At 44.8% G+C, this 12,743-nt stretch overlaps 1 protein-coding gene across 7 annotated transcripts in view; it reads right to left on the bottom strand.

Moving 5' to 3' along the window:
- ARHGAP26 (Rho GTPase activating protein 26) overlaps positions 1–11,709 on the bottom strand; it is a 470,784-nt gene extending 459,075 nt beyond the window's left edge. For 4 of the 7 annotated variants that reach the window (XM_043913110.1, XM_043913112.1, XM_043913113.1 and 1 more), the window contains exon 1: positions 11,178–11,709. In XM_043913110.1, the coding sequence (XP_043769045.1) occupies positions 11,178–11,331 (154 nt within the window). In that variant the 5' untranslated portion in view covers positions 11,332–11,709. The remainder of the gene's footprint in view (positions 1–11,177) is intronic. The other 3 variants (XM_043913114.1, XM_043913117.1, XM_043913115.1) reach the window with 2 other exon arrangements.
- Positions 11,710–12,743: the final 1,034 nt, after the last annotated feature.

The raw sequence follows: 12,743 nt of genomic DNA, 5'->3' as shown, positions 1-12,743 counted from the left end.
GTAATCTCTCTCTCTCTCTTCTAGCCCCTGGTTCCTTCAGAATACATGCCAGCGCCTAAAAGAAGAACTTGTCCAGTTAAGGACACTTCCAATTAAAGCAAAACATTAAGCTTCAGAAAGAATCTGACAACATACTTAAAACAGTGCCAGATAAATACCAACTAGACAGAGATGCCAAGGACCTAAAGAGTCAATGTCAAGGAGTTTGTTAAAAAAAAAAAAAAAAGAGATGGGAGCTGGCAATAATTCCGCTTTAAGGAATCTATCCCCCTGGAACTACTAGGACCCACACAGAAAGGAAAGTGTGCAAACCATCACTGTAGCACTTTCTCTGATAGTGAAAACTGAGGCAATCCAAATATCCCTCAACAGGAGAAGGCCTAAATCAGCCATGGTGTCGCCACATAGCAGTGCTCTCTGCAGGTGTTAAAAAGAATACACTGACCATAACAAACCTTTTTCCTTTGACATGCTCTGATTTTTGTTGTTTGGAGGGAGAGAAGAAGGGAGGGGGAGAGGAAGGGGGGGGAGAGAGAGAGAGAGAGAGAGTGTGTGTGTGTGTGTGTGTGTGTGTGTGTGTGTGTGTGTGTGAGTGAGTGAGTGAGCAAGTGAGTGTGCAGTATCCACCCGTAACAGTGCCTGCCTGAGTTAGGAAAATTACATTCCTGGTTCTGTATGAGGAGAAGGGTATGTAAAATAACATGAAACATTAGCCCTCATATTGTTTTAAATTACAGAATAATGTTAATTGTTCTCAGAACTGGATTTTCTTCAAAATTAAAAAAATTTTTTTTTTCTTTTGGATTTAATGAAGTATTGCTAGCTGAAGCCAGTTTGACATGGTGAGAGAGATGTCAGACTGATGAAAGGTGTGCAGCCTGATTTAAAACCAAACCCTGAGCCCTTTTAAAGAACAATAAAACATATTTTACATGCTCAAAAAAAAAAAGAATACACTGTATATGTATACTGACATGGAAGACCTCTAAAACATAATATCAACCAGAAAAGAAAAACAGACTAATTCACACCCTATAATTCCACTTATGAAAACAAAAAAATATGCACAGAAAAAGGACGAGAAAAAAAGTACATCAGTGGTTAACTCAGGCAAGGGGGTGCTTTACTCTATATAGTTCCACACTCTGTCGTTCTTTCATGAGTGTATTCATGAAGTGTGTAATTTTTTGTCTTTGCACTATAAGATTAGTTCACCCATTTACACTGTTCATCTTCCCCCAAACCTAATCCTTCCCAAGGCATCCTTATTTCAGAAAATAGCACCATCATTCACATAACGGCTCTAGCTAAAAACATTTGAATCATTCTTGATTTTTAGTCTCAAAGCCTATTGCTGCTGCTGCTGCTAAGTCACTTCAGCCATGTCCAACTCTGTGCGACCCCACAGACGGCAGCCCACCAGGCTCCCCCTCCCTGGGATTTTCCAGGCAAGAACACTGGAGTGGGTTGCCATTTCCTTCTCCAATGCATGAAAGTAAAAAGTGAAAGTGAAGTCGTTCAGTAGTCTCAAAGCCTAAATCCAATCAAATAGTAGATCTTGTGGGCGCTACTTCCAAAAACACCCAGGATCTGACCTATATCTCCAACGCTGCCCCCTAGCCCAAGGTGCCACTGCCTCTTACCTCACCTATTATTCAGCCTCCTAACTGCTCTCTTTGCCTCCATTCCTGCCCCACTAAATTATTCTCTACACAGTGCTCCCCATAATCTCTTAAAGCACAAGAAGGATGATATCACAACCTTCTCCTGACTTTTCATCACACTCAGAATGAAACTCAAAGTCCCTCTGGGAGTCAAGACCTCGAGGACTTGGCTCCTAGCCTCTCTCCTTGTTCATCTGCCATCGCTCTGCTCCAGCTACACAGGCCTCCCTGCAAGCCCTCAGACACCCCATAATTCCTCTCACCTCACAACTTCTGCATCTGTTACCACAACCTTAAAAGCCCTTACTCGAGGCCAGGCCTTGGATGACATGGTAAGAGCAAAGCAAGACTCCGTATTTGTTGAATGAAAGTCTTCCTCTGATGGCCTAAGATATATAATTTAAAACATACTGGGTTATAATTTTAAAAATTAAAACTTGAGTCAGTCAGAAATGTATGACACTTAGCTTCGTACTGGCATCTCTCCTTTGACTAACTTTTAAAAATGCAATGGCCTAGACAGGGTAACAAAGTCACCTTCATGAACTGCTTTCCCCAATAGCTCCATGGTGACAACAGCTTCTCCCTGACCCATGCTCATTTTGTCAATTCATGGGGTTTGCGATCATTAGCTTACACTGGCCAGCATTAGGAAGTTCAGCCTGGGGCCTCTGCCCAGAGGGACGCTGACTGGCCTAACTAGAGCAGAAATCTGAACCACGGCCTTGTCAGAATCACCTTTCAAGCCCTGGGATGTGAAACTGGTCAGTCAAGGGCATCTGAGGTTGAAGCAAGTAGAAGCAAAAAGTCCCCAAATGAGGACAAATAAAGTATACCCCATGGTGTTCACTTACTCATCAAAAGTTTTACAGAAAAAGTAAAAGAATTAATAGCTTCCCAGGTGGCTCAGTGGTAAAGAATGCAATGCAGGAGATGCAGGTTTGATCCCAGGGTCAGGAAGATCCCCTGGAGAAGGAAATGGCAACTCACTCCAGTATTCTTGCCTGGGAAATCCCATGGATGGAGGAGCCTGGCGGGCTATGGTCCACAGGGTCATAGTCAGATACAACTTAGAAACTGAGCATGTACACACAAAAGGATTAAAAAACAATCCGAAATGTAAACAGTGCCCATCTAAAAGATCTGAACAGACACTTCAGCAAAGAAAATGCAACAGTGGCCAATGAGCTTAGGAAAACATGCTCAGCATTGTAAGTATCACAGAAATGCGAGGTAAAACCAAGAGGTACCACTTCCCATCCACTGGGACGGCTACAATCAAAGAGACAGACAATAGCAGGTATTGGTGATAATGTGGAGAGACTGGAACCCTTGGATGATGCTGAGGGGAATTTAAAAGGATGCTTCTGCTGCAGAATAGAGTTTGGCAGGCTTTTACAAAATTAAACTTAAGTTTATCTATACAACCTAGTAATTCTACTCCAAGGTGGGAAATTAAATAAGAAATGAAAACATATGTCCATACAAAGACATGTATTTCACAGGCTGAAACTATTCTGCATGATACTGTTAAGGTCAATACATTTGTCAAAACTCATAGAATATACAACACAAAGAATGAACCCTTATGTAAACTATGGACTTGAGTTATAACACTATGTCATTATTGGAACAAATGTACTATCTGAGAGAAATGGGTGTGAGAGGCTATAAAGGAACTTTCTATACTTTCCACTCAATATTTCTGTAAACCTGAAACTGCTCTAAAAAATAAAGTCTATTAATCATATTTTTTTAAAAGAAGGGAAGGGGAAACTTGAGCCTCAAATCAGTGGGCTGAGTGCTAGTGATTATGGTTGTTGTTTAGTCGTTGAGTGGTGTCCAACTCTTTTGCGACCCCAATGACTATACCCCTCTGTCCATGAGATTTCCCAGGCAAGAATACTGGAGTGAGTTGCCATTTCCTTCTCCAGAGGATCTTCCCGACCCAGGGATCAAACCTATGTCTCCTGCACTGAAGGCGGATTCTTTACACTGAGCCACGTGGGAAATCTTGTACAAATTATAGATGCAATTTATTCAGTCCAATCCAGAACTGAATAACTGGATTAAAGTGGAAGGACTTTTTTTTAAAGCCAGTGTTATATAAAAACTACAAAATCTTGTTTGGATATAATTTGCAGATGTTTATATTTGCATGAGTAATATTCCAAATGTCAGTATTGCAAATTACCACCATTTACAAATAATTAGGAAATGCTTTTTCTTCTTTTATTCGAAAGGTGCTAAAGCAAAGCAACAGAGCTGAGAAAAAAACTTTTTGTTACCTAACTCCATATGCATTTGATCCTTTAGGATTTGTTAAGTAATATAATTAGTCCTAAACAAAGCACGTTGGCACTGAAGAGCCTTTGGGAGTTTTTACTATTAACGAAGAACTCATCTCACTACTGCAGAAACCTACATCAAACCCTAAAGAAGTACAAAAGAGTGACGTGTTTTAAGCACACAAATCTTGATTTTTTTTCCACTCTTGTTTTAATGAGCAAAAAGGACGAACTATTTATCTTAACAAATCAGACCCAGGAACAAGCTTTTAGCCTCCATGTTCAACGCTTTACTACCCAGTTAAAACAGAATAACTTTCATCTACAAAATAAATAAGTCGTGGACTGTGATGCATAGCATGGTGACTATAGTTAATAGTACTATCATTTGAAAGCTGCTAAGAGAATAGATCTTAAAAGTTCTCATCACAAGAAAAAAAAATTCGTAATAGATGTATGGTGATGGATGTTAACTAGACATACTGTGGCGACCATTTCATAATATATACAAAATAGCAAATCATGACATTGTACATCTAACACTAAAAAAATGTTCTGTGTCAATTATATCTCAATTTTTTAATATTTCAACTGAAAAATGTTAAAAAAAAGTATGCATTTTCTAAACAACATTAAAAAGAAGAGAGAAACTCACTGATAATCAGTGCTACCCCCAAAGAGCAACTCTACTGCTTCAAAAAGCCAAGTAGTCAGACACCCTTACTTATGCCTCACTAGCCTACAATGGCTCTTTAATCCTACGAAGATGAGAACACAAAACTTCAGAGCACAATACAAATTTTAGCTATTCTTTGCAACCAGGACTCAGAGACTGAAAAACAATGGGCACAATATTCTCACTTAATCTAACACCTGCTGCACATTTCTCCTTTCTAGCGTCTAGCTCTCTGAGGAATTTGTATCTTCACTGCCAAAGTGTTTACTGAGGTACTGATGGGTCATGTTTAAGAGAAGCCCTGCAGTCCGTTGCCAAGTTCAAAACTTGCCTGCACAACTTCCTAGCTCTGTGACCTGAGACAAGTTACCCTAACTGCAAAATGCAGGTGAATAAGAGTATTCACCTCGCAGGACAGGGTAAAGGACTCATGAGACAATGTGTGCACTTAGCATAGGGCCGGGCCCTTGGTGAGTGTTTCGAAAACAAGAGCTGCTGGCAAGGTTCCAGGTTTTCTGTTTGCTTGTTTGCTGAGAAAACTGACAGTGCTCCCAAAGTCTTAACAGCGTGTATGTGCTAGAGCTTGACTGAACATCAAGTCTGCCTGATAACAGAGGCCTGGCTCTCTGAATTGCACTATGCACCCCAGGTCTGGGTCTCCTCAGCCTGCACATTACCAGTTCCAAGTTACTTCTGCAGAGTTCACTTCTTAAATGAACTTAATGCTGAGATATGTTCCGCATCTACATAAAGGGGCCAGAGCCACATCCAATGTATTCTTGGAAGGCATCCTGTGGAAGGACTTCTATAAAGAGAATGCCCTCTAGTATTCAGTTCACTTCAGTAGCTCAGTCGTGTCCGACTCTTTGCGACCCCAAGAATCGCAGCACGCCATGCATCTCTGTCTATCACCAACTCCCAGAGTTTACTCAAACCCATGTCCATCGAGTCGGTGATGCCATCCAGCCATCTCATCCTCTGTCGTCCCCTTCTCCTCCTGCCCCCAATCCCTCCTAGCATCAGGGTCTTTTCCAATGAGTCAACTCTTTGCATGAGGTAGCCAAAGTATTGGAGTTTCAGCTTCAGCATCAGTCCTTCCAATGAATATTCAGGACTGATCTACTTTAGGATGGACTGGTTGGATCTCCTTGCAGTCCAAGGGACTCTCAAGAGTCTTCAACACCACAGTTCAAAAGCATCAATTTTTCAGTTAGTATTACTAATGTTCCAAATCCAGATCATTGTGAAATGCAGAAGAGCAGTTACAAACCGAGGATTAGAAACAATTTTCAATACACTGAAGACATATATGCTTCTTCTGGGCATCCCTTGTGGCTCAGCTGGTAAAGAATCCACCTGCAACGTGGGAGACCTGGGTTCCATCCCCGGGTTGGGAAGATCCACTGGAGAAGGGAATGGCTACCCACTCCAGTATTCTGGCCTGGAGTACGCATAGAATTGGACACGACTGAGCAACTTTCACTTTCACTTTCTTTTCATGCTCCTTCTAGAACACATCTATCAGACTGGATATTTAGACTATGGCAATTAATGACAGCTTGCATTATTTAAGAATGTAGATATGAGATAAATTTTAGTTTTTTTCCTCCCCATAATATGAGGTCAGGGCCCCACTGAGCCTCATGAATGCCCTCTAGCAAATATTATCAAAACTATTTAAATCTCATTCTTTTTTTTTTCCCCTTAAGTAACGCACTATCTAAATGTTCTTTCTTCATGCCTTAGCAAAAAACCTTTTAAGTATGACCTCACTTAAGTAAATCAGACTTTTTATCCATCTCTCCACTCGGTTCAAGTTCCAAAATACAGCATTTTGCTTTGTTCATATACAGTTATGGTGACAGATTTCTACAACTCTTATTTCTGTTAAAAGATAAATGTCCCTTGAATTTAAGATTTGATATTGACAGACAAATACATAGCAGCTAAAATTTACTGTTGTGTTTTTTACTGGCATTCTTATTCATTTATTTCTGTTAAAATTCACTGCGATTGCCTTGGAAATGTGATGCAGGTCAGAATTACTAACCTCTGAGAACACATTGATAAAGGCATATCATACCCAAAAAGTCTCACGAAAACTACAGGCTGAACTACAGAAACACAGATACACTCATTTCACTTTACTAAAAAAAAAAAAAAGTGTCACCCAACAAGATATCAATCCCAGAGAAAGGCTTTATTCAGTATCACACTCTCTGCTCCAACTTGACTGAAAGGTGACTGACAGAAGGGGTTGGATCGTTGTTCTAGTTTTGGTAATCTCTTCCCTGGTGGCTCAGATGATTAAAAAAATCCACCTGCAACGCAGGAGACTCGGGTTCAATCCCTGGATTGGGACGATCCCCTGGAGAAGGAAATGGCGACCAGCTCCAGTATTCTTGCCTGGAGAATTCCAGGGACAGAGGAGCCTAGCAGGCTATCCATGGGGTCACAGAGTCAGACACAACTGAGCTACTAGCACTTTCACTTTCTGTATCCTTGAAAGTGCCAGGAACTAAAATGAATCCATCTTTCCATCTCATGAGACAACTGGGTTTTCCCCTAGGACACAGTTCAGTCTCTGGGACCTCACCCCTACTTAAACCCCAATGTAGGAGAGCAGCTTATGGTTCAAAGTTTCCCACCTGAAATTCCAATCAAGAATTCAGTGCCTCAAGTTGCCCACCACCATCTAAGAGAAAACTATTAAAATTACACTTCTGATATCCAGAATAGGAAAATCAATAGAGACAGAAAATACATCAGTGCTTGACTAGGCTTGGAGGGCATGAGAATGGGGAGGGAGGACTTGGGAGAAAATGGTGGGGGGTGACTGTTTATGGGAATGGAATTTCTTTTGGAGGTGATGAAAAATGTTCTAAGATTGACTGTGGCGACAGCTGCACAGCTCTGTGGATGTACTAAGAACCACTGAACTGGATGCTTTAAGAGGGTGAACAGATTATATCTCAATAAAGTTGATATTCTAAAATGCGAATTTCTGCCCCACCCCTCCCACCTATGACTATTAAAGTAATAGAATTCACTCTATCTTAGAAAGAAGTCAAATTGAAAGGGGCATATCCCCAGGAACAAGTCCATAAACCAACTCTGAAGGTGGAAAGAAAACAGTTCCTGAAAACCACCTCTCAAAACCAACAGCCTAATTCACTTTCAGTTCTATGAAATCACAGTTGGTTTGCCATCAAGTCCATGAGACAGACAGAAATGAAGTTCAGCGCACTTGTGCAGACAATTCTGCTCTTAGTGACTCTTACTCTGAGTCTTGACGTTCTGGAAGATAATAATAGCTACCATTAACTAAGCAGCACTACACGCCAGGCTCCAAGCTAAGTGCTTTCTTTACATGCACTGTTTCATTTCGTGCTCACAACAGCCCTAGCAGGTCAGCGTGGCTTTTCCCATTTTACACAGGAGCAGCTCAGGCTTAGTGACTTGCCCAGTAAGTGATGAGGTCAAGAACCAAACACAGAAAATCCTAAAACTCTTAATTCTACAAATCTGAACGTCGTTGCCAGCCTCTATTATCTCTCCAGAAAGAAAAAAGGACCAAAGCATACAGAATCCTCTAGACTGAGACAGATTAATCAGGTCAAGGAAAGAGTGCTCACAGAAAATGCCTAGACAAATTAGCACAGGAAAAATTGACTGGGAGTCACCACATCAAACAAGAACTTTCTCCAAAGGCAGGAGTTTTTGAAATGCAGCAAAATTATTATATTGCTTATCTGCCATGTGTCCAGCCCAGAGGTTTGAGCTCTAGGGAAAGACTTCAAGGAGTTCGTTTGTTTACCAGATTCTCAAGGGTATTCAATAAACAGACCTACACAACATTTCTACTTCACAGTTAAGTGCACAGGCTCTAGAATCAGATAACTTTTGTTTAAGTACACTTAATTGCTGTGATGTCTTGGGCAGGTTACTGATCTCTCTGATCGTCAGCTTCCTCATTCATAAAGAGCAATGATCTAGCTGAACTTCAGCAATCCCTGGAGCCCAGTATTATTGCCTCAAATTAACACACAAAGGAAATCTAAACCCAAAGATCTGTGCATATTAATTATAAAATAAAGCCATAAAATTTTAGAGATGGAAGAGCCTATAAACATCTAAACCAATGTTACTTATATAATTATGTATTTTTACATATATATATTTTTAAAACGCTGGCTTTACATTTTGCAGAAGTGATAAAGATGATCCAAAGAAAATGAATACACACATACTAGCATAGTAATATACAATGCAAGAAGGACCTAATGATAACACAATGCCTGAAGTTCAGGAAATAATAATCACCTCCACCCTCTTTAAGAGGGCATGTGGCACCTGTTCAAGTACTAGTAAGAGCAGAAGAGTATAGTTAGTAAAAGAGCTGGATATTAAGAGATTAGAACACCTAGCTCTCCCCCAAGTTATACAGCTGGTCCATTCATTAGACAATTTAAAAAACTCTATCACCTGTACTGTTTCCTCCTACCCAAAGAATTCTTAAACCCCCCCTTCCCCCGCCTTAAAAATAGTGGCAAGCAGATAAATAGCCAGTCATATAAAGGCATCCTCCTCAGACTCAAGGCTAAGATACAAAATGCAGGTCCAAATTCCAACACTCTTGGTCCAGGGGCTCCAATCTGGGCAAGAGGAATGAGGCAGAATTAAGAGCTCAACATCAGCAGGAACTTCATCTCTGGCTCAGACCCTGCGGGGCTCAAAAACAGCCCTGCTCTTAGAGCGGTGCGACTCTCAGCTAGCGATGCTTTCACGCCTGCTTTCTCATTTATAAGATGAGTTATAATGTGTGAGATAATTTGTGGGTGAAGCAGTGCCTAGTATGGAGTAAGTCTCCACAGCCACAGGGACAAGAGAACAATCACTACTACATCCTCAGTGCCCAGGGTAATATCGAGCACACAGCAGGCACTCCAAATGTTTGCTGAATAAAGCAGAGGCCCAATTAAAGCCAGTCTGAGATTCAAATAAAATGTGTGGGTCCAACCTGTAAGTGAGCCCCTAACTTACTTCAAACTAGGGATCACACATTCCAAGGATGGCCCTGGTCATCAACAAAAGAAGAGTCTATTCATTTGCTTCAGGTTACAGCCTCCAACAGAGACCCTGCCTCTGAAGAGCCTCAGCACACCAAAGTTCTACTTTTATTTCACCTCAAAAGACTACCACTTGCTGCCCTGGGGCTCCACTGTCTTCTTCATGTTTAGAAGCAACAGGCTCACAAAATGACATCTCAGGCACTTGACTTTGAGTCTCCTTTAAAGAGACTTGGTGACAATTCTCAGACCCATGGCTGCACTCTGCCAAGGCAAGCTTTCCTATTTGAAAGATATCACCTATTAAGAAATGCAGCAAAGAGAAAGGGAAAGTCAAGTCAAAGACAATTCCACTATCTGCCTTTATGTTATTCCTGATTCTTAAAAATAAAAGATGAACCAAATCATTCTTAAATGGGTAGACAGAAAAGGCACCCAAAAAAAGGAGCTCAGCAATCCAAGGCATCCATCCCTAGAGCACTCGTTTGGCCAGAAGGAGACACTCTCTGGCTCTGCAAATGACAAGGGAAATCATACACAGAATGTAAATTTCATTTCTCCCCTGCCAAGGGGAAATTTGCAAAAATGGTTTTACAAAAGGTTCGAAAATCTCTAAGGATAAGTTTAAACTTCTTTCTGAGCGAAGATCGAGGACATTCCTTCCCAGACCTTTGAGTTTTCAAGGATATTGGGAGAGGTAAAAAAGGAGAATGAGGGAGCGGGAGAGGGAGAGGATGTGTTCGTTCTATTTTTAAACCCTCGCCCACAGTTTAGAGTAAAGGAACACTCTGATTCTGTACTCCCACCCCTATCACCTTCTGCTAAACACAAGAATCAGAACCTGCACACGTACGTGGTCCTGATTCTAGATCTGGTGGGTTACAAGCTGCCACTGCTCCAAAGAATCGCGAGCTGACCAACCACCCTACCCAGCCCTTCTCTGGGAAGGGAAGGAGACCTCTCGGAGATCCCGGCGGCCCTGAGCAGGCTTGAGCAAAGGGAGCGAAGCAGGCACAACCCGCCTTTTCCTGAGGGGAGGCAGCGCCCCCTTGGCGGGGCACGCTCCATTCCCACGGCTGGGCACTCAGGGGTGAGCAACTCTCCCCCAAGGAAGCCGGAGTCGTGGACGCGAAGGGGTTTCCCAATATGCTACGGTGCTCCAGGCACGCCAGTCCCACTCCTGGGACACCTGTGTGTGCCGCGCACACCCACCCGCGGCGCCCCAGAGCGCTACTCGCGCTCGGTCACCTCCCAGTCACCCCGGAACGCAAACGGCCGGGTGACGGGTCTCTTCCTTCACTGTCTTGTTGCTAGCTCGCCCCTTTTACGTATCCTTTCCGCCTCGCGACAAGGGTCTACGCCCGTCCCTCAGCGCCCGGGGGCAGAAATCCAGCCGGGCGCGGGACCCCTAGGTCTCAGCGCCGCCCGACGGCCCCTCCCGCCCCGGGGCACCGTCCCCACCAGGCTCCGGGGCACTCACTCTTGAGCGCGCTGATGAGTGACTTCCCGTCCTTGATGAGCTCCTTGATGAATTTGTTGGTCTTGTCTAGCTCCGCTTCGTGCGACTTCAGCGTCTCTCGGAAGTGAGGGCTGTCGAGGCAGCAGTCACTGAATTCAAGCGCGGGCAGCCCCATGGTGTCCGCGGCGCCCAGTCGGGGGGCGCGCCTCCCCCGGGGCTCCGGCGGCCCGCAGCCGGGAGCACGCACGCGGTGAGACCCTGGCCGGCACCCCCGACGGCCGCCGGCTCCACAGGTGTGGCGCCGGCTCTCTCTCAGCGCGGTGTCCGCGGGGGCGCACGACTCCTGAACAGAGCCTGGACGCGAACGAAGAGCGGCTGCTCCAACGGCGTGTAACCGAGAGGCCGCGGAGCAGGAAGAGCAGCGGCGGACCCGCAGCGGCGACGGGAAGGGAACGAGCAGTGGAGCGAGTGCAGCAGCCGCCTCCCCGCCTCCTTCTCCAGTTCGCTCTCCTGCAGCTTCGAGCGCCCTCTCACAGCAGCCTCGGCCGCCCAGCCGGCGTCCGGGCTGGCCGAACCTGCTAGCAATGACCTAATCCCAGCCGAGCCAATCAGAACCCCGCCTCAGCCCTACCCACGGGCCTTCCGAGGATGCCCGGCCCTTCCGCGACCATAACCCAATCAATGGGGTCCAGAGGCGGGGTCTAGGTCGGGGGGCGTGGCCCACGCCACCGCCTAGGTCCGCAGCACAAGCTCCGCCCCCTCCCGTCTGCTGTGGGTTGCGGAGTCCGAGCCGGGAAGCAACGGTGATCGCCGCCGCAAGGGCCCGCGCAGCTGCCGGGATCCGAGCCGGAGACGGTGCGTCTGCATATCTGGGGAGCGGAGGAGCCTAGATGTGCCGAACATGAAAAATCTAGGAATTTAGGGCTGCAGTTCCCCTAAGACTGAGGCAATCGTGCTTACACTCAAAATGCATTCCCCAGTCGGGCACGACTGAAGCGACTTAGCACTCGCGCACGCCCCAGGAGAACCCCGAGCGTACCAAGCGACCACGTCGCCCCTAGACACAAGCTCCTTCTTCCACTCAAGCAAAACATACTTGCATCTTAAAATTACCAGCTCTTCTGGCCTGCAGTCTTCCCGCCCCCTACAGTCCGGCCCCCTCACGGCCACTCCTGCTCAAAACCCGCCCACGTCTGCCCCCAACCGAAGGATCTAACATCCTTTCAAGAATTTCAGCCGCCTGTTTTCCTGATGGGCACCTCACACAATTTTACATAATTACGTCCACTGCCTGTAGTCCTTTGCTACACTGTGAGCTTCAAGAGTACGAAATAAGCCACCGCCGCTGTCTTGTGCGCTGCGGCAACCCTAACGCCTAGAACAGTGGCTGGCACCTAGTCACAGATATTGAGCACTTACCTTGTGCTATATGTGCTACGGCAATTGATAAGTATTTGCGAAATAAATGAATGGATCTGTTCCCGTGTCCTTCTCCACATTTGTGCAATGTGTTGCCCTATTGCCCTTGGGTTCCACCACAGTAATCAATCTAGGCAGCTCACTAACTGCACCTGTCAGGCTGGATCC

Source organism: Cervus elaphus, chromosome 9 (assembly GCF_910594005.1).
Source record: "Cervus elaphus chromosome 9, mCerEla1.1, whole genome shotgun sequence".
Taxonomy (NCBI): Eukaryota; Metazoa; Chordata; class Mammalia; order Artiodactyla; family Cervidae; genus Cervus; species Cervus elaphus.
The sequence above is the reverse complement of the archived record's forward strand: the minus strand, read 5'-3'. Positions and strand labels throughout refer to the sequence as shown.